General features: G+C 45.4%; 1 protein-coding gene across 7 annotated transcripts in view; it reads right to left on the bottom strand.

Annotated features, from left to right (window-relative positions):
- The window catches only part of LOC122541698 (carbohydrate sulfotransferase 3-like), a 114,617-nt gene that overhangs the window by 5,117 nt on the left and 87,465 nt on the right, over positions 1–22,035 (bottom strand). For 5 of the 7 annotated variants that reach the window (XM_087982390.1, XM_087982392.1, XM_043678587.2 and 2 more), the window contains exon 2: positions 2,531–2,807. In XM_087982390.1, coding sequence (XP_087838516.1) covers positions 2,531–2,616 — 86 coding nt within the window. In that variant the 5' untranslated portion in view covers positions 2,617–2,807. The remainder of the gene's footprint in view (positions 1–2,530; positions 2,808–22,035) is intronic. The other 2 variants (XM_087982394.1, XM_087982393.1) reach the window with 1 other exon arrangement.

The raw sequence follows: 22,035 nt of genomic DNA, 5'->3' as shown, positions 1-22,035 counted from the left end.
TCACTCAGTATGACGGTCATCACCTTCCCATCAAAAAGGTTCACTCCAACATTTCACTTCCACCATTTTTGTTGAGAAATACTCATTGGACTAAAATAACAAGTTGAAATTGGAACTCATTCCATGACCTCAATGTCCGAAAATGTGCGACAGACAATACTGAAGGGCAAACATTTACAGCACTTTTAATGCAGTCCATGTGTGGGTTTTCCTGAGGCTGTTGACAAAGCAGATTGGGTCAAAAATTTAAAATCTGAGTGATCTGAGGTACAGCAGCAAGTTGGATCCAAAACTTACCTCAGTAATCGGAAGCAAATAGTAATGGTCAACAAGGTGTTCATGTGATAGGTCAGTACTTGTTTATTATCAGTGATAAAAGACTGAAACATTGGGAGCCGTGATGAACAATTGTGCAGGTGATCTAAACCTTGAGAATGATAGTGAGGAGAGAAAGTTCTAGACCTCGGGGGGGGGTTAACGGACAGCTCAGATGGACAGTGGCTGAAAGCTGACAAATGGGAGTCAGTTCAGAGCAGCTCAAAGCAGGGGAGGGAATGCAGAACCAATGCTGGGGTGGTAAATAGTGCAGTGTCTCTGTGTGGGAAGCACACCAGTTACATAAAGTGGTCATGGGAGATGTCATTATCTAAGACATGGGGCTGAATCCTGCAGCTTTTACATAGTGTCAATTTCGCTGAGTTTCATTAAGGGTTTCCCTCGCAAGGCCTAGCCAGTTACCTCTTCACCGTATCTTCCCAAATTCACCTCATTGACTATCTGCCTGTCACTACGGCGACCCCATCGTCTGGTTCTGGCCTCATTCTACCACCGTAACCTGGACTAATCCACCACTGTCAGGATATCTTGGAATGAACCAGCATCCCTGGCACCGGTGCCATCTTTATGTGGGAAAACATCTGCCACCCTGCCAGCCCATAATAGGCCCCACGAAAGCAAACTTGGCCAAACTGTACCAAAAACACCCAGAATGCCTCAGCAGGGACCAAGCAGGCTGACAAGCGGAACTAGACAGCACCCGCAGACAAGGGAATACACTTCCCAGCACCCACTAACAATGTCAGAGCGACACAGCTATCCCAAAGCCACACAAACAGCAGGTCAGACAGAGAGGCACCAGCAAAAGCATTGCTCCCAGAACAAGACAATGGAAGCACCTCACCACTTCAGAGGGAACGTTAGCACCTAACTGCAAAGAGGAACGGAAGCTCCAAGCCCATGGAAACTGTCAGGATGCTGCATTGTGTAAGGAATTAGGACATGCATCCGATAACTGTTTTCCAATTAACATCATTGTAACTAGATTATTCCTTCTCCCAGTACATTGTATTTTCCCCATTTCTAATTAGCCTTATTGTGCAGGATTATTATAAAAACTGGCTCCTTCCTCAGCTCAAGGGGGAGAATTTTGATCTCCCTGCACAGACTGTCAGTGCTGTGTCAGCCTAGTCAGTTTCTCTCCCAGCCATATCACTTGTAACAAACAGCTCGTCAATTTCATCCGATCTGGCTTCTGTGCTCCCTGCTTTATTGGGCAAATTTCTCCGACACTTTAAAAGGCCGCCATGGACCCGGGCAAGTGCCATCGGTCCAAGGTTGCCCCTGACATTTGGTGCAGACATGACAGAGAAGGGAAGGTTGTTGCCAGGCTTTGTGGGACCTGGAAGTCATGGTGGACGATAGGCTGCAGGGGCACGGTGTCCTTCTCCCCCCAAGGAGCAGCAGTGGGAGGCCACGGGCAAGAAGACCTTGCCAACCTGGTCCAAGTTTGTAACTTGGGTCGAGCTGGAAACAGCCAGGAAGAATGTGAATTTCACTATCTTCTCTCTCTCTGATACCTTACACTCACTCTGCCTCTGCTAACGCACCCCCACCTCCCACCAAGTCTCATGTGGTTTACCGCTCTCCCCATTGCCAGGGACACCTTCCCTTACTCGATCCCATCCTCTGACAGCACTAACCCAGCATTGCCATCTGCGCTCCCCACTCAGGACAGCTCCCCACCTACTGTAACAGCTGTGCCACCCACTTCCATCTCCCATAATCCCAACCTACCTCACTCTCTTTTCCCAGGTGGAAAAAAACCCCACAGTGGAGCAGAAAGACCCAAGATGGGTTGTAGGTTGCCTGATATGTAGTACCTCGCCCTGTATCTGGACAGCATCCTGACTTTGACCGTTCCAAGTGCTGACTGACAGTGTCCAAGCCCCTGGACTGGCATGCGAGGCTGCCCCTGACTCACTGTGTCAGGAACCCGTGAGTGACAGCTAGCTCCCTTGATGTGATTGAGGACTGCTTACAACCATAAACGTCCTCGATTCTGTTTGTGGACAGGCACCGAGGAGTCAGGAGGTGAGTTACTCACTGCAGAATTCTTACCTCTGACCTGCTCTTGTCAACACTGTATTTATCTGGTTAGTCCAGTTCAGACAAAGTATCTCCCAATTCTTTTTTGACAAACCTTACCATTATGCGAGATGGAGAATCTATAAATGGATGGAAAATGCTTTACCTTGAAATAATATTGTTTTCTTTCTCGATGATCACAAGAGCAGCAACAAAAAACAGAATAATTGCATATTTGCTCCTCACTCTCATCGCTACTGGCTGTGAGTCTGCAGTCCTGGTGCGGTCACTGCACAGGGAGCCCCTGTGTGCCCAAACTGAAGTCTTCAGTCGTCTGTCAGCGATTCTGCAATGCCAGTCTCAGTGCCAGGGCAATGCCAGTCGACCAGCGGAGGCATCTGTCACATCAGCTTCTCCCACTTCCCAGTGACAGCACGCCTGTACTGCAGAGTGAACACAGAGAGGCAGAATTAGCATTTTGCTGATGCCAAGACACTGACCGGGCACTTACATCCAGATGCCAACCCTGAAGGTTACCGTGACACGACCTTCAAACTCTAATCCCTCCATCCAGCTGCACACTGTGATCGGTTACTCAACACACATCTGCCCCTCCCTGCCCATCACCAAGCCACTGATCATTCCCAATGGAATAAGAAACACCTCGTCATCACCAGATAAACATCGAGCGGCTACTCCAGAGATAGCTTCCTTCCCTCGTTCCTGCAAGCTCATTCCTGACAAGGTCTCAGAAGGGATGCAGGATTTTTTAAAACACTAAATACTGTTTTTCCCTCCCCCCTACCGTGATTGTTATTTACAGCAGTTGCTCAGGAGATTTTAAATCTTCAGTTCCTGCAGATATAAGGCCAAAATGAGAGAGTTGGCAACTCTGTCCACTGCCCTGTCTGAAAGCCCTCTCCCTCTCTATTTCATTATAAAATTAGAGCAGCACAGTCCTTATCAAAACAAGCTGGATCAAGATCAACCGTTATCAACTGGTAGAACTTACGAAGACATTTATAATAGTCTTTTGACTGGAGTTCCTCACCCATCACCAGGCTGCAAGGTACAGTGGCTCAGTGGTTAGCACTGCTGCCTCACAGCACCAGGGACCCAGGTTTAATTCCACCCTCAGGCGACTGTCTGTGTGGAGTTTGCACATTCTCCCCGTGTCTGTGTGGGTTTCCTCTGGGTGCTCCAGTTTCCTCCCACAATCCAAAGATGTGCAGATCAGGTGGATTGACCATGGTAGATTGCTTATAGTGTCCAGGAATATGCAGGCTAAGTGGGTTAGTCATGGGAAGTGCAGGGTTACAGGGATAGGATAAGGGGGATTAGTCTGAGTGGGATGCTCTTCAAATGGCCAGATTCCAAACTGTAGGGATTCTATGCTGTTGTCAAACACTGAGAGCAAGGAAAGCAAACCTTAATTAAAAGTTAGGTGCATTAGTCAGGGGAAATGTACAGTGATAGGGTTCGGGAATGGGTCCCGGTGGGATACTCTTTGGAGGGTCAGCATGAACTTGTTAGGCCAAATGGCCTGTTTTCATACTGCAGGGATTCTATGGTTCTAAGTTTAAACAGTTAAAGAGTCCTACAGCACAGAGACAGACCCTTTGGCCCAAACTGGCCCAGACCAACCAAAATGTCCATCCACGCTAACCCCATTTCCCTGCACTTGGCCCCTATCCTTCTAAACATTTCCTATCCATGTATTTGTCCAAATGCCTTTTAAATGTTGTTAATGTACCAGCCTCAATCAGTTCTGCTGGCAGCTCATTCCATACGTGTACCACCTTCTGTGTAAAAAGATTGCCTCTCAGATTCCTTTTTATTCTTTCCCTCTCACCTTAAACTGATGCCCTCTGGTCCTCGATTCCCCAACCCTGGGAAAAAGACTGACTGCATCCACCCTATCCATACCTCTCATGATCTTACACACCTCTATTAGGTCCCCCTTCAGTGTCCTACGCTCTAAAGAAACAGGTCCGAGCTTGTCTAACCTCTCCCTATAACTCAGACCCTTGAGTCCAGGCTACATACTTGTAAATTTCTTCTGCACTCTTTCCAGTTTCATAACATCCTTCCTATAGCAAGGTGACCAAAACTGAACACAATACTCCAAGTGTGGCTTTACCAACGTCCTGTACAATTATAACTTAACTTCCCAACTTCTATCCTCAGTGCCCTGACTGATGAAGACCAGTGTGTCAAAAGCCTTCTTCACTGTCCTGTCTGCCTGTGACTCCATTTTCAGAGAACCATGCACCTGAACTCCAAAGTCCCTCTATTTCACTACACTTCTTAAGGCCCTACCATTCACCATGAAACTCCTCCCTTGATTTGACTTTCCAAAATGCAAGACCACACACTTATCCATATTAAACTCCATTTGCCATTTCTCGGCCCACTTCCCCAGCTGATCAAGACCCTGTTGCAATTCCTGACAACCTTCCTCACTGTCCATGATACCTCCTATTTTAGTGTCATCTGCAAACTTACTAATCATGTACGTTCTTATCCAAATCATTGATACAGATAACAAACAGCAATGGGCCCAGCACCGAACCCCTGAGGTACTCCACTAGTCACAGGCCTCCCGTCTGACCAGCATCCTTCTGCTTCCTACCATCAAACCAATTGTGTACCAGTTTGCCAGCTCCCTCTGGATTCCATGCGATCTAATGTTCCAGAGCAGCCTACCATGTGGAACCTTCTCAAAGGCCTTACTGAAATCTATATAGACCAAGTCTACCACCCAGTTACTACTACTCCTGAAGGACTGCAGGGAAACGTCCAGAAAGTACCCAATCAGAATCCGTCTGAGCATCAGGCAGACATGGAGCACTCTGGTATGGCTTGGTGCTACGTTGATGTAATTTGAATCTGTCTTTGGATAACAGTCTCGATTTCTGGATGGGGAGGTTTCCCTCTAACCGTGAGTGATTTTGATCTGACCACAGCAACATTCTTCAAAACTCCTCTAGTTACGCTTTCGTACATCCTAGGCTTTGTGGTCAGTACATCTCTCTTGTACAGACAGACCGTTTTCTCTGTTCAGACTCTGAATGCTAATGTTCCTGTTATATATTGATACAAAACACAACCTCTTTACGATAACTATTAACCGGTTATTCTATGACGTTTTGGTAAATGAGCCTTGCAGGTCACTGAAATCCATCTGGAGGCCAAAATGATCCCATTAGCCCAGTTTAGTAACTTGATGATAAAATGACAGATTCCCAAATACACTTAATTATACACTGCAATGCCGTGACCATCACTGTTTTATAAATGCTCTTTAATCGACCGTCTCAAATTGTTCCCACTACAAAGTGCTTCAAATTAGTAAAAACAGTAAGCGGTGCCGAAATGGAGGGTTTGAGATGTTAAAATAGACTGTGACATTTTTCACTGGAGCAGAGGAGGTTGAGGGGTGACTTTATAGACTTTATAAAATCATGAGGGGCATAGATAAGGTGAATAACAAAGGTCTTTCCCCTAGGGTCTGGAGTTCAAAACAACAGGATATATTTTTAAGCTGAGAGGAAATAGATTTAAAAAGAAATGGTGGGGGGGGGCAACGTTTACACACACACACACACTACACACACACACACACACACACACACACACACACACACACACACACACACACACACACACACACACACACACACACACACACATTCACGTGAGGAATGAACAGTGGTGGATGTGCGCGCAGTTACAACCGTTTAAAGGGTATTTAGATAGGTACATGAATACGAAATGTTTGGAGGGATATAGGCCAAGTGCAGGGAAGTGGGACTAGTTTAGTTTGGGATTATGGTCGGTCTGGACTAGTTGGACCGAAGGATCTGTTTCCGTGCTGTATGACTATAAATTACTACTTTTCTCCGTAAAGTTTGGGTTTTATTTCGGATCTTTAACATCTGCAGTATTTTGCTTTTATTCAATTTATATAGCGAAGTTTAATAGAATAAAACACCAAGAAACTCACGAGGGCTCCCAAATAGAGGTTTTTTGATTTTATAGTCAAACATATTGTGACGAATGAAACCCAAAATTTGGGAGAAGGGTCTATGAAAGGACGGATTGAATTAAAGACCCTCACTTTGCTTTCCAAAAGTCTTTATCCATCATAAGTTCAGAAGTAGGGATGTTCGCCAATGATTGCACCATGTTCAGCACCATTCACTCCTCAGACACTGAAGCAGTTCAACAAGATATGGACAATCTCCAGGTTTGGGCTGACAAGTGGAAAGTAACAATTGTACCAAAGCCAGGCAATGACTATCTCCAGTAAGAGACAATGTAATCACTGCCCCTTGACATGAAATGGTGTTACTATCACTGAATCCTCCGCTATCAACATCCTGGGGGGGGGTTACCATCGACCAGAAACTCAACTAGACTCACCACATAAATACAATGGCTACAAGAGCAGGTGAGGTGCTAGAAATACTGTGGCGAGTAACTCATCACCTGACTCCTCAGAGCTGGTCCACCATCCTCAAGGCACAAGTCAGGTGTGTAACGGAATGCACACCATTTGGGTGGATGGGTGCAGCTCCACAAAAGGCTTCACACCACCCAGGACAAAGTGGAGCACTTCATTGGCACCACACTCACAAACATCCATTCCATCCATCACTGATGCTCAGTAGCAAAGGACACTACCTACACGATGTACTGCAGCAATTCACTAACAATCCTTAGATAGCACCTTCCAAACCCACAACGTCTACCCTCGAGGAGGACAAGGACAGCAGATACAATACAAGGGAACACCACCACCTGCACATTCTCCTCCAAGTCACTCACCATCCTGACTTGAAAATACATTAGGCAGGCGAACGTGAGGACTGCAGATGCTGGAGATCAGAGTCAAGGCTTGAGTTGTGCTGAAAAAGCACAGCAGGTCAGGCAGCATCCAAGGAGCAGGATTCCTTAACTGGGTCAAAATCCAGGAATTCCCTCCCTCAGGGCATTATGGGCCAACCCACAGTATGTAGACAGTGGCGGCTCAAGAAGGCAGCTCACCACTACCTTCTCAAGTGGCAATTAGGGATGAGCACTAAATGCTGGCCAACCAGCAATGCCCATGCCTCATGAGAGAATTTTTGAAACCTTTTCCTCAGCCTCTGGACCTCCCTTCCTGACTGTCTGTCCAAGTTCTCCTTCCCTGTCCATGTTGCGAGGAACAGAATCTGAAGCTGACTGAAGCTCCCTTGAGAAATGTCACTGAGCCTTTGGGCAGGACCCTTGGAGACCAAGGGGCTGTAGGAGCCGAGGTGGACACGTGCCTGAGCTCGCACTGTCATCTCGCGTATTGGTTTGCCAATACAGTCTCGCTGCCCCACAACAGCAGAGCCAAGTCAGAGGAGGAACGACTAATTGTCAACCAGCAGCAGATAGTCAGTTGAATTCACAAGAGGTTGATTAATGTTCCTTTCCAGCACTGACTGTAATTTTCCAGGCAGGCCCCACGCAGAGGGAGGGGCACCTTTCACCTCACTTGGACTCCACCCTTACACACATCTTCAGAAGGTGCCTCTGTTGTCAGGCTCAGAGACATGCATGCCCCATGCCAGCCGGTTGTGAGTGCCAGGGGAGGAGGGGTATGTTGCAGGAGGGAGTCATCACTGGAGAGTTGCTGACTGAGCCTCCCATTTCAAGAACACAATCCTGCCCTTCATAATTTAATGGGTGGGCTGTCCTATGGTCAATATTTTTAATCAGTTAAGGAATCAAGGTTTATGGGGATAAGGCAGGAAAGTGGAATCATAGAATCCCTACAGTCTGTAAACAGGTCCTTCGGCCTAACAGGTCCAAACCGAACCTCCAAAAGGTTACCCACACAGACCCATTCCCCTACCTTATCATCCGATACTTACCCCTGACTAATGCACCTAACCTTCACATCGCTGAACGCTATGGGCAATTTAGCGTGGTCAATTCACCTAACCAAGATTGTGGGAGGAAACCGGAGCACCCAGAGGAAACCCCTGAGTTGAGGATGATCAGCCATGATCTCACTGCATGGTCCAGCAGACTTGATGGGCTAACCGGCCTTACAGTCAATAATTGGTCAGTGCAAAGAATTAATCACCAGGAAGGGCTTAGAGGGACAAAAATAGAAATTGTTGGAAAAAGTCTGGCAGTATCTGTGGAGGGAAGTCAGAGTTAACATTTCGGGCTCAGGAAATTCTGAAGGGTCACTGGACCCAAAACGCTAACTCTGATTTCTCTCCACAGACGCTGCCAGACCTACTGAGCTCTTCCAGCAACTTCTGTCATTGTTTCGGATTTATAGTATCCACAGTTTGTTTCTTTTTTTTAATGGTTTAGAGAAATATGCTGGCCAATAGGACCCAGATCAGATTGGGACGTCTGGTCGGCATGGACAAGTTGGACCGAAGGGTCTGTTTCCATGCTGTACACCTCTCCGACTCTATGACTGCAACTTAATTAGTGAACCAGATAGGTTTTTCTGACAATCGAGAATGGTTTGATGATCATCATTAGATTCGTAATTCTAGATTTTTATTGAATCCAACTTCAGAAGACTTTGTCATAAGACCACAAAAATAGGAACAGGAGTAGGCCATTCAGCCCCTCAAGTCTGCTCCACCAATCAATAGGATCACGGCTAATTTGACATTCCACACATTCACTTTCCTGTGTATAATCCCACCCCTTGATTCCCCTATTGATCAACAATCTATCGCAGCCTTAAATATGCACAAGGACTTTGCCCCCACAGCTCTCTGTGGCAAAGACTTCCAAAGACTCATGACCTTCAGAGAGAAGAAATTCCTCCTCATCTCAGTCTTAAATTGGTGCCCCTCTATTCTGAGACGGTGCCCTCTGGCCCTAGACTCTCCCATGAGGGGTAACGTCCTCTCAGTATTTACCCTGTCCCGCCTCCTTAACAATCCCATATGTTTCAATAAGACCACCTCCCATTCTGTTAAACTCCACAGTCTACAGTCCCAAACTGTTTAACTTTTGCTCATAAGACAATCATTCCATCCCAGGGATCATCCGACTCTGAGCTGTCTCCGATGAAATGGTACCTTACCTTAAATAAGGGGACTAAAACTGCTCACATTACTCCCAATGTGGTCTCTCCAGCACCTTGTACAGCTGCAGTAAGACGTCCCTGATCTTATACACCAACCCCCTTGAAATAAGGGCTAACATTCCATTAACCCTTCCTGATTCCCTGCTGCCCCTGGGTGCTAGCTTTCTGTGTTTGTGCACAAGTCCCCCACCAAAGTCCAGTGTGTTGCTGGACCTTTTCTCCAAATAAATAATATCACTCTTTTGTTCCCTATTCTAAAATGAACAACCTAGAGTCATACAGCACGGAGACAGGCCCTTTGGCCCAAACTGGCCCATACTGACCAAAATGGCCATCTATGCTAACACCATTTCCCTGCACTTGGGCCATATCCTTCTGAAGCTTTCCTATCCATGTATTTGTCCAAATGCCCTTTGAATGGTGTTAATGAACCCGCATCAACCACTTCTGCTGGCAGCTCATTCCATATGCGTGCCACCTTCTGTGTAAAAAAAATTGCCCCTCAGGTTCCCTTTTATTCTTTCCCCTCTCGCCTTAAACTGATGCCCTCTGGTCCTCGATTCCCCAACCCTGGGAAAAAAAACTGAGTGCATCCACCCTATCCATACCTCTGATGATCTTATACACATCTATAACGTCCCCCCTCAGTCTCCTACACTCTAAAGAAAAACGTCCTAGCTTGTCTTGCCTCTCCCTATAACTCAGACCATTGAGTTCAAGCAACATCCTTGTAAATTTCTTCTGCATTCTTTCCAATTTAATAAAATCCTTCCTATAGTAAGGTGACCAAAACTGAACACAATTTGTTGCCCATTTCTATGGGTCCAGAGTCACATGGAGGCCAGACCAGGTAAGGACAGCATTTTCCCAGTGATACTCCACTTGCCCATTAATATCCCTGTGCTCAGGCCTCTCACAACAGGCCCCTTTACCTATTTGTGTATTGTCTACAAATCTGGTTACAGTACTCTCATGTTCTTCCTTCCTCCAAGTCATTCACTTATGTTGTAAACAGTTGCAATCCCTGCCCTGATACCCTGTGGAACACCATCAGTCATGGGTCACCAACCTGAAAAGGAACCCTTTATCCCCACTTACTGTTTCTTGCCTGTGAACTAATTCTCTATCCATACCAGTATGCTACTTCCAACACCTTTGTCTCTTATGTCTTAACCTATATTGGGGTACCTTGTCGAATGGTTTCTGGAAGTCGAAAGACAAAACATCTACTGGTTCCCAACTATCCACTTTAATTGAGACTTCTTCAGAAAACTCTAAAACAATTTCTCTTTTATGAAGCCATGCTGCTTGATTAGATTATGAGTTTCCAAATTTTCTGCCATGATTTCCTTCACAATTGATTCCAATGCCACATCTCTACTTCCACTGGAGGCTAAGGAAACTCAGCATGTACATAAGGACTCTTCCCAGTTTTTTATAGATGCAGCATCGAAAGCACCCTCTCCAGTTGCATCACACCGTGGTATCACTGCTTTTCCCAAGACCGCAAGAAATTACAGTCCAGTCCATCACACAAACCAGCCTTCCATCCGTTGACTCCACCCACACTTCCCACTGCCTCAGAAAAGCAACCAACATCATCAAAGACCCCTCCCACCCCGGTGATACTCTCTCCCACCCTCTTCCATCAGGTAGAAGATACAAAAGTTTGAAAACACGTACGAACAGGTTCAAGAACAGCTTCGCTCCACCTTCCCACCCCACTATCAGATTTTGAATGGACCTCGCAAATGTTACCTTTGAGCTCTCTCTCTCTCTCTGCAGCTGTAATACCGTATTCTGCTCTGTGTTCTGCTACCCTGATGCACTTTGTATGATATGATGTGCCTGTGTAACATACAAAGTACACATGCTAACAATCAATCAATCAATCAGTCCAACAATAGATGTTAGGCTGATAGGCCTATATTACCCACTTTTTCCCTCCTTCCCTTTTTCAGTAGGGTTGTCACATTAGCAGTTTTCTATCCTCTGGTATTTCTCCAGAATCCAATGATTTTTGGAAATTTACAATCAATGCATCCACTATCTCTGTATCTCCCTCTTTTAGGACCCTAGGAAGAAGCCAGCAGAGCCAGGAGACTTATCTGCCTTTAACCCATTACACTGTCTCATAGTACTTCTTTACAGATGGTGATGGTACTTAATTCCTCCCCTATATTCTTCAGTATTGGTGCCATGGTGGGACTCAAACTCGGCATGGTGGTTAGCACTCACAGCACCAGGGACCCGAGTTCGATTCCCACCTCGGGTGACTGTGTGGAGTTTGCACATTCTCCCCATATCTGCGTGGGTTTCCTCTGGATGCTCCAGTTTCCTCCCACAATCCAAAGACATGCAGATCAGGTGAATTGGCCATTCCTAAATTGCCCAAAGTGTTCAGGGATGTGGAGGTGCGGTGTATTAGTCAGGGGTAAAGGTAGGGGAATGGGTCTGGGTGGGTTACTCTTCGAAGGGTTGGTTTGGACTTGTTGGACTGATGGGCCACACTGTAGGGATTCTAATCTGAGAAACTCAGGTTCTCTAATATTTCAGTTCTATTGATTGACAGGTGACTCTCAATGCTAAAAGAAAATCAGCCTGTTAGAGCATACCATAACCCACAGCCAGAACTGGAACCTTCTGCCAAAGATAGGGACACCACATTTGTATTACAAGACTGTCCAGAGCATCAATGTTAAAAATCACACAACACCAGGTTATAGTCCAACAGGTTTAATTGGAAGCACACTAGCTTTCAGAGCGACGCTCTATCATCAGGTGACTACCACCTGATAAAGGAGCGTCGCTCCAAAAGCTAGTGTGCTTCCAATTAAACCTGTTGGACTATAACCTGGTGTTGTGTGATTTTCAACTTTGTACACCCCAGTCCAACACCGGCATCTCCAAATCAGAGCATCAATGCTCATCTTACATTTTTTTTTTGGCCTTGCTAACCTTAAGGTATTTCCAAATCTGCACCCACCTCTGGTCAACCCTTTTTACATTCTTACTTTGTAGGAAGTAAGTGTCTTCCTTATTCCAGGTACATGCTGCGAATCGTCATCCTGGGGCTGGTGGTCATACATCAAGCTCCCTACTCTGCGAAAGGCCTTGGGATGATGCAAGTCCCAGCTGCTGCTCATGTTAGTCATGGAGAGGTTACACAGCAAAAGGATGGAGCCCACTATTATTTCCCCCAAGCCTCGAGAAGGGACGAGTGTTGATCAATTACCGGCCAGTAGGGAAGACAAAGCTGTGTTTCGGATTGCTTTAGGAATGTCGCAAACCGTGCCTATCGTCAAAAAGACAAAGTTGGTTCCAAAACACCAAAACTGAAAGCCCCTCTCCAGCAAATGTAAATGCTCCATGGTGAAGAGAATACAGAGGTAGCGGGACATTACAGCACCAATTGCTGTGCTGTTGGCTTGTGTCTAAGAGATCACATTGCCTTTGGGAGGTGAATCATTAAATTAATGATTAACATGTTACAGTACAAAAGTAAGCGAATGGACGTATTTTTGTCTGCATTTTACAGAATCTTTGTTGACTGTGTGAAGACAGCTCTGCATTTGTCGACATCCCATCGTGGAGACAGTCTGCCCATCTATTTAGCTACTATCCCTTCCTTCCCTCCCGAATCCAGTGGTCTCTTACTTAGAAGAAAATGGGCAAGCATGATGGCAGGAGGATTTTGTTCTCATAAAGTCCCACCAGCAGAGTGATAAAAAGAAGAAATATGTTACCAACAAATAATGAAGGTGGAATGCATTTAGCTGCTCGGGCCGAATCTGTCCCTCCAAAAGGCTAGTGTGACATTTCAGATTGAGCATTACTGAGGGCTGCGTAAGAAACACACATTTTAATAAATTTGCAATAAATGTAAGGGGTGGTCGGTAAAGGGGTCAAGAAACAACAGACCGCTTATTGGAATGTAATCAGTGATGGAAATGTGTTGCTGGAAAAGCGCAGCAGGTCAGGCAGCATCTAGGGAACAGGAGAATCGACGTTTCGGGCATTAGCCCTTCTTCAGGAAGGGCTAATGCCCGAAACGTCGATTCTCCTGTTCCCTAGATGCTGCCTGACCTGCTGCGCTTTTCCAGCAACACATTTCCATCTCTGATCTCCAGCATCTGCAGACCTCACTTTCTCCTCAAGGAATGTAATCAGTGTCAATGGAGAAAAGAACAGGTCATTGGTGGCGGTGAACAGAATATTAATTTAAACAGACGTTTGGAAAAATAAAAACGAGCAAAGAGTCAAAGTGAAAGATTGAGAACCAGGTAAATCTGATCAAATATTCAAGCAGAAAATGCAGTGTGTTGAAATAGTTTCAGGAATAGAAGGGGTAAGATGGTTCCCCTAACAAGCCACAGACAATACCGGAGAAACACAGCAGGTCTGACAGCATCCGAGGAGCAGGAAAATTGACATTTCGGGCAAAAGCCCTTCATCGGGAATGAACCCGAGGTGCAGGTGGATAGAGAAAGAGAGTTAATGTTTTGTGTCTAGATTAGAGTAGTGCTGGAAAAGCACAGCAGGTCAGGCAGCATCCGAGGAGCAGGAAAGCTGACATTCCGGGCAAAAGCCCTTCATCAGGAATGAACCCGAGGTGCAGGAAAACCGGTGTTTCGGGCAAAAGCCCTTCATCAGGAGCTCCTCGGATGCTGCCTGAACTGCTGTGCTCTTCCAGCACCACTAATCCAGAATCCAGGAATTAACCTGAGTCCACTATGACTCTTCAGAACTGCTGGTCATGCAAGATTCACAGTAAGCAGTGTGCACAGTGGTTATAACATTCACACCTGCAGCAATATGGATTACACTCGAAAGCAATGCTGATTAGACTTGGAGAAGATGCTACCAACAGCAAAATTGCTCTCCTTTGGTTCACTATTCTTGTACTGGCCCACTGTGAAGCCTGTACCTAAGCACCTTTACAGAGTTTTTGAGCTCCAATCGATCCCACCCCAAAGGAACAATAAATAGCTCTCCATCTCCTTCCATTCCCCTGAAACAGAACTACAAACTCTAACCCTGTGCCTGAGACAGTGACACCTGGTTCTAGTCTCTTCAAGGAAACTGCCTCTGGTGAGGTCTGCGATGAAAATTGTCTTTACTTTTAGTTTGAAGGAACTCAGATTTGAAAGGGATACTCTCCCTTCAGTGAGGTACGGTGCTGGAACATTTTTGGTCCCCTTATCAAATGAAAAATAACGCTGTCATTAGAGACAGTCCAGAGAAGGTTGATCAAGTCGATCCCAGTTATGGTAGGATTGTCATGTGAGTAGAAGTCGAGCAGCTTGGGCATGTACTCAACGGAGTTTAGAAGAATGAAAGGTGACCTTTATTGAAACAGATAAGATTCTCAGGAGATTTGACAAGTTAGGTGTGGCAGGTTGTTACCCCCTTGTGGGAGAGTCTATCACCAAAAAGAATAATCACCGAATAACCCCCCAATTAAGAACAGAGATGATGAGGAATTTCTTCTGTCAGAGGGTAATTACTCTGTAGAATTCTTTACCACCGAAGGGTGTGGAGGCTGGGTCATTACGAATATTTAAGGCTGAGAAAGACCGTTTTGAACAGGAAGGAAATCAAGGGTTATGGGAAAAAGGCAGGAAGTGGAGTTGAGATCAGCCATGATCTCACTCAATGGCAGAGTAGGGTCAATGGACTGAATGGCTTACTTCAGTTCCTTGTGTCTTACAAACTATCCAAGTCTGAGCAGGACATTTTATTTGATTCCTGGATATAGAAAGGCCTTAACCCAAAGGCCCCACATTGTAGACCTGAGTTCAGTGATATTTCACTGGAGCTCGAAGGTTTTATGTGAGTGTGGGCACCTTGTTACCTGTCCACGTTGGGATGGGTAACCTCAAACAGGTGGAATTGGCAGACACTGCTCTCTACAAGCCGTGGTCAGTTGTGTAGGTGGTAAGATTAGATTAGATTACATTAGATTACATTAGATTACATTCCAGTGTGGAAACAGGCCCTTCGGCCCAACAAGTCCACACCGTCCCGCCGAAGCGCAACCCACCCATAACCCTACATTTACCCCTTCACCTAACACTATGGGCAATTCACCTGACCTGCACATCTTTGGACTGTGGGAGGAAACCGGAGCACCCGGAGGAAACCCACGCAGACACGGGGAGAACGTGCAAACTCCACACAGTCAGTCGCCTGAGGCGGGAATTGAACCCGGGTCTCCGGCGCTGTGAGGCAGCAGTGCTAACCACTGTGCCACCGTGCCGCCCACGGCTCTGGCTCGATCACAGAGCATTGCAGGTGACACATTCACACATGCAACTCTCCGCACTATCTGATTCAATAAAGGGTTAATGTCAACATGCAAATAAGATCGTCTATATGATGCAAGATCATGTGGCAACCACAACTATTGGGAAATGGTTCTATCTAGAAGCTTAGTGCAAAGCCTTGTCCCAGACATAATTGGAAGATAACGTTTAATAAAAGGTAAAGTTTATCTACAGTTAAAAAATGTGGCACTAGAAAAGCAGAGCAGATCAGGCAGCATCCGAGGAGCAGGAGAGTCAACGATGATGCTGCCTGGCCTGCTGAGCTTTTCCAGTACCACCCTTTTCAACTCTGACTCTCCAGCATCTGCAGTCCTGACTTTCTCAAAGTTTGTCTCGAGCTGGCTTTCCTGCAGTTTGTATCCATCCCAATCCCAGAGATGACTGAATTACCTTCATGGACGGTGATAACAGAGCCATCCGAGATTAAGCCGTTATCTAGGTGTCATCAAACTGGAGCTTGTGTCGTACATGAAAATAGAAGCAGGAGTGAGTGATCTCAGCCACTCTGTCCTGCTCTATCATCCCAATGGATCTATAATCACACTTTCACCTGGCACACTATCTCTCAAATCTCTGTTAACCAAAAATCTATCATTCTTTTCCAGGACATGTTCAATATCTGAGCATTCAGGACTCTCCAGGGTAAGGAACCTTGGAAGAAAGGAAGATTCTCATCATGAGCTGTAGGGAGAGGCTGAACAGGCTGGGGCTGTTTTCCCTGGAGTGTCGGAGGCTGAGGGGTGACCTTGTAGAGGTTTACAAAATTATGAAGGGCATGGATAGGGTAAATAGGCAAAGTCTTTTCCCTGGGGAGTCCAGAAGTAGAGGGCATAGGTTTAGGGTGAGAGGGGAAAGATATAAAAGAGACCTAAGGGGCAACTTTTTCACACAGAGGGTGGTACGTGTATGGAATGAGCTGCCAGAGGGAGTGGTGGAGGCTGGTACAATTGCAACATTTAAGAGGCATGTGGATGAGTATATGAATAGGAAGGGTTTGGAGGGATATGGGCTGGGCGTTGGCAGGTGGGACTGGATTGGGTTGGGATATCTGGTCGGCATGGACGGATTGGACTGATGAGTCTGTTTCCATGCTGTACATCTCTATGACTCTATAACTCCTAGCCTGGGGATTATCATTGGAGACACTGTATTAGGATTTGGGGATTTTCATCATGGAGGTGGGAATCAGGGATGGAAAGTCTGCAGACGTCACAGTTTAACCTGTGTCACAGCTGGAAAGTGGGATTTTCATGTCCTTAATTGAAGGACCAAAGCAGTAATACGATTGGGTCAAAGCTGAGACACCCAGGTTAAAACGTTTGGTTCAGAGACATCAGGGTAGTTCTTCATAGCTGTATAAAGCCAGGCCCTCACCTTCAACCCCTTAACTTTCCTCCTCCATATCAATTAGTTCCCCTTCTAAACCCGAACACACTCCCTATTCCCTAACACGATGCTCCCTCATTTAAAATGCAAATGCCCCAGTAAATGCAAAATGAAAGGCTTTGACAGAATGTAACTTTTTCCAGCAGTAAATTTTAAAGGAGACAACATAATTTTTAATCAGCTTTTACACTCTTCCTGCTTCGACGAATCACTCTGAGATTTTGGGAGGAATAGCAAAGCAGCCATCTCACTGAAAATGGTGGGAAATTCTGTAATGGCCACTTCCAGAGTGAGGATTCCTGACCTACCTTTCCTTTCCCATTCCACTGCGCAAGGTCAGAAAGCCTGCTTTTAAACACAGCAATCATTCACTCCCAACTCCCAAGTCCCCACGCAGCTCCTGCAAAATCCAGCACTAAAGACTCCTACTTACAGCAAAGGGATACAGTTTCTGATGCAGTTCACCTTACCTTACGACTGAAACAAAGGTCTCAGCTAATTCATCAAATAGAATGTTTAAGTGCCCAGGCTTTTAAGAAAATATATAATTCCCTATGGACTGATTACAGATCTCGTGCAAGCATAATAACATTTCATACCTTGTACCCAAATCATTTTCATACTGTGCATCATGTCATTTGCAGGAAAATGAAAACAATTTTGCTTAGCCTGTCCAATGTAGGGTGCGATATGATACTGGCATTAAGTGCTACCTGATGAAGCAAGGGAGGACAGGCTTGCTTGTACTCTCACGGAAACAAATTGAGTGCATTTCAGAATTCGTCTTTAAATTTTACCAATCCCTGCGTGACACAGTCTAGAGTCAAAAGGTTTCCTTATGGAGACCTTTTAAAACCACATTGAGGTGTTTGGAAAACAGCCCAGGTCATACATACGAAGACTGGTGATTAAAGAGTTTCTGTGCTGCTTTGTCCAGGTTGAAAAGTCTCTGAAAGGAGCAGCGAATGTGATTTGAAAAGCCCATTGTTTGGAGATGTCCTCGTTGTAATATGTTCCTTCTCGACTTGTTCCAGCAAAATATATTAAGAATTTACAATTATGATTTTATCTGGGTCTTGTTCATTTAATTGCTGCCACATTTGGAGCAAAATTGACCAGCAGATGTCCTTTTGATCAAGGGATGAGAACATAATGAACCCAATCTGCTAAAAGGCAGAGTTCAAACCACCTTTAAACAGTGAGACCAGTCCTCACTGAACAGAGCGAGGACAAGTCAGTGTCCTCATGTCATCAATGTTCACAACTGAGACCCCATGCCAAACCCCTTAAGCACTCGTGGAGAGATACGAACAACATTCACCTTATTGAGGAGTGTCTCCTCTACAGTCCATTCTAAAGAGCCATCTAATCGCATAAATGCAACAAATGAGGAGGCTATTGCTTGGCTTTGGGGCTTTGCATTATCTAAATGAACTATTCTAGCTATGGACTTGCACCCTAAGATCCCTCTGTATATAGGAGGGGCCTGCCATTTATTGTCTCCTGTTCTTTTGCATTTGACGTCCCAAGAGCTTCAACTGCCCTTCCTCCATCCAGTTTTCCCATGGATCAAGTCTTGCTGTATCCTTTGACATCACTATCCACAACTCACCAATTTTTGTATAAAACTGAAGATTTATTAATCAGATCGTCTACATTTTCATCAAAAGCATTCATATACATTGCAAACAAGAGAGGTCCCATCCTTGATCCTTGCAGAGCATCACTGGTCACAGATATCCAGAAAAAAAACAACCCCCACCACAACAACTATCCTTTCTCTGCTATGACCAAGCCAACTTTGTATCCAACTTACCAATACATCGTACCTTAATCCAGCTTACTGTGAGGGACCTTGTCAAATGCTTACTCTCTTGTCATTGCAATTGATCACAGTGAGACATACTGACAAAAGTGGTCATCCACAATGTCAGACTCAACTGTAATAATGTTTCCATAGAATCATAGAATGCCTCCAGTCCTTCCCACTGAGTCCATACCAACCCTCTGAAGAGCATCCCACCCAGACCCAACCCCCTACCCTATCCCTGTAACTCTGCATTGCCTATGGCCAATCCCCCTAGCCTGCACATCCCTGGACACTATGAGCTGTTAAGCATGGCCAATCCACCTACTCTTCCTTAAGATTAATGGACAAATATTAAATTATTAAATATTTTTTGATGCATAACCTCCCAGAGACTGTTAACCTTCCAGGTCATCTTTCCACTTTGTTGACTACCTCTTCCTTATGAGGGAGATGAACGAATAATCACACAGTGATCACCATGGTACAGTGGAGTACACAGGATGCAAAGCTCCCTTGCCATACACTCCTTGATCAGTTAGCGCCAAGCTCAGGATTGCAGCCAAGCTCTCTCCAATGATTGCTTAAATTTATGTCCCATTATTAATATAATAAATCATCTCAAGGCACTTCACACGGACATAACAAATAAAATATGAAAATAGCTCATAAAGAGATATTGGGTCAGATGATTATAAACTCGGTCAAAGGAGGGTCATAGTGATTGCCCTGAAGGATGAAAGTGAAGGAGAGAGACAAAGAGGGAGTTCCAAAGCTTGGGGCGTAGACGGAAAAGGCTCAGCCACTGACTGGAGCTATGTTGTAATCAACCTAGAGTCATAGAGTCACACAGTACTGACACAGACCTTTCAGTCCAACTCGTCCATGCCAACCAGAGATCCTAAATTAATCTAGTCCCATTTAACAGCACTTCGCCCAGATCCCTCCAAACCCTTCCTATTCATAACCCAATCAGTTGTTTTTTAAATGTTGTAATTGTACCAGTCTCCACCACTTCCTACACGCATCACCCTATGTGTGAAAATGTTGCCCCTTAGGTCCCTTTGAAATTTTCTACCCTCCACTAAACCTATGCCCTCTGGTTCTGGACTCCCCCACCCTGGGGAAAAAGCCTTGTCTATTTATCCGATCCATGCCCCTCATGATTTTATAAACCTCTATAAGGTCACCCTCAGCCTCCAATGCTCCAGGAAAAACAGCCCCAGCCTATTCAGCCTCTCCCTATAGCTCAAACCCTCCAATCCTGGCAACATCCTTTTAAATCTTTTCTGAATCCTTTCAAGTTTCACAACATTCTTCCTATAGCAGAATTTAATGTCGTATTCTAAAAGTGGCCTCACCAATGTCCAGTACAGCTGCAGCAGAACATACCAACTCCTATACTCAATGCACTGACCAATAAAGACTCCTTTCTTCACTATCCTGTCAATCTGGGACTCCACTTTCAAGGAGCTATGAATCTGCACCCAAAGGTCTCTCTGTTTGGTAACACTCCCCATGACTCTACATTTAAGTGCCTAAGTCCTTCCTTGATTTGCCTTTCCAAAATGCAGTACCTCACATTTATCTAAATTAAACTCTGTCTGCCTATCTGCCTATCTCAAATCTGTCCTGGGCATACTCAAGGCTGTCCTGCACCCACTTGAGTCTGCACTGGGCTCATTCTCCAATTGTCGCAAAGGGAGGGTATGAATGGAGACAACATTCTGACTAACAGTTGTCAGATCACGTGACAGCGGACCAAGCCAGCAGGAGTGCTTTTTGAGCTAAGAACTGGGGAACACGTTCATAGCTGTGTTTAGATAAATACATAAGAGAACCAGTCTGAACCAGTCTGGTATAGTCTTTTGACTGCAGCCTGCAGAATTAACGAGGTGGAGTTCTTATTCCTTGAAGCCTGAAGCAAGACTACTAAAAAGACACAGATTACATCTCAGCACGTCAGGGAAGAGGAAGCTAAGATGATTTTCATTCGGCTCAGCAGAAACCTGGTTGTTTACACCCAGACACTTTGTATTAAGAAGAACATCTCAAAATAGTTATGACTCCCAGAATATGCATCAATCCCTATGTTACAACAGTGACTTTGCTTTAAAATTAAGTCAGGCACGGTGACACGGTGGTTAGCACTGCTACCTCTTAGTGCCAGAGACCCGGGTTCAATTCCCACCTCGGGCAACCGTCTGTGTGGAGTTTGCACATGCTCCACAGGTGCTCTGGTTTCCTCCCACAATTCCAAAAATGTGCAGGTTAGGTGAATTGGCCATGCTGAATTGCCTGTTGTGTTAGGGGTAAATGTAGAAGGATGGGTTGCTCTTTGGAGGGTCGGTGTGGACTTGTTGGGCCAAAGGGCCTGTTTCTACACTGTAAGTAATGTAATCTAATCGGAAGTCACATGACACCAGATTATAGTCCAACAGGTTTATTTAAAATCCAACAGGTTTATTTAAAATTGGAACTCTGCTCCGTCGTCAGGGGACTTCACAGTTCCACATGCCTGCACTTGGCCCTTACAGCTCCAAACTGTACCTGCATCCACCATTTCCTCTGGGACCCATTCCTGTGTAAAGAAAATTGTCCCTCATATCTTTTTTAAATCTTCCTCCTCTCGCCATAAAAATATTTCCCCTAGTCTTGAAATTCCCCACCCTTGGGAAAAGTCCCTTGCTATTTACCTTACCTATGCCCCTCATGATTTTATAAACTTCTATAAGTCACCCCTCAACCTCCTATGCTCCAGTGTAAAATGTCCAAGCCTATCCAGTCTCCCCTTATAATTCATACCCTCCATTCCCAGCAAATCTTTTCTGGACCCTCTCTAGCTTAATAATATCCTTCCTATAACGGAGCGACCAGAACTGGACACAGTACTCTGGAAGATGCCTCACCAACGTCCTGTATAATGAGCAGGAGTGGGACATCTGGCCCTTCGAGACATGGCTGACCTTTTCATGGCCTCAGCTCCCCTTACCCGCCCTCTCACCATAACTCTTAATTCCTTCAGTGTTCAAAAAAAAAAGTCTACCTTAAGCTTTAAA

Source organism: Chiloscyllium plagiosum, unplaced genomic scaffold (assembly GCF_037043375.1).
Source record: "Chiloscyllium plagiosum isolate Xiang-an unplaced genomic scaffold, Cpla_swu_hap1 HiC_scaffold_43, whole genome shotgun sequence".
NCBI lineage: Eukaryota > Metazoa > Chordata > Chondrichthyes > Orectolobiformes > Hemiscylliidae > Chiloscyllium > Chiloscyllium plagiosum.
Note: the sequence above shows the minus strand (reverse complement) of the source record. Positions and strands in the feature narration are given on the sequence as shown.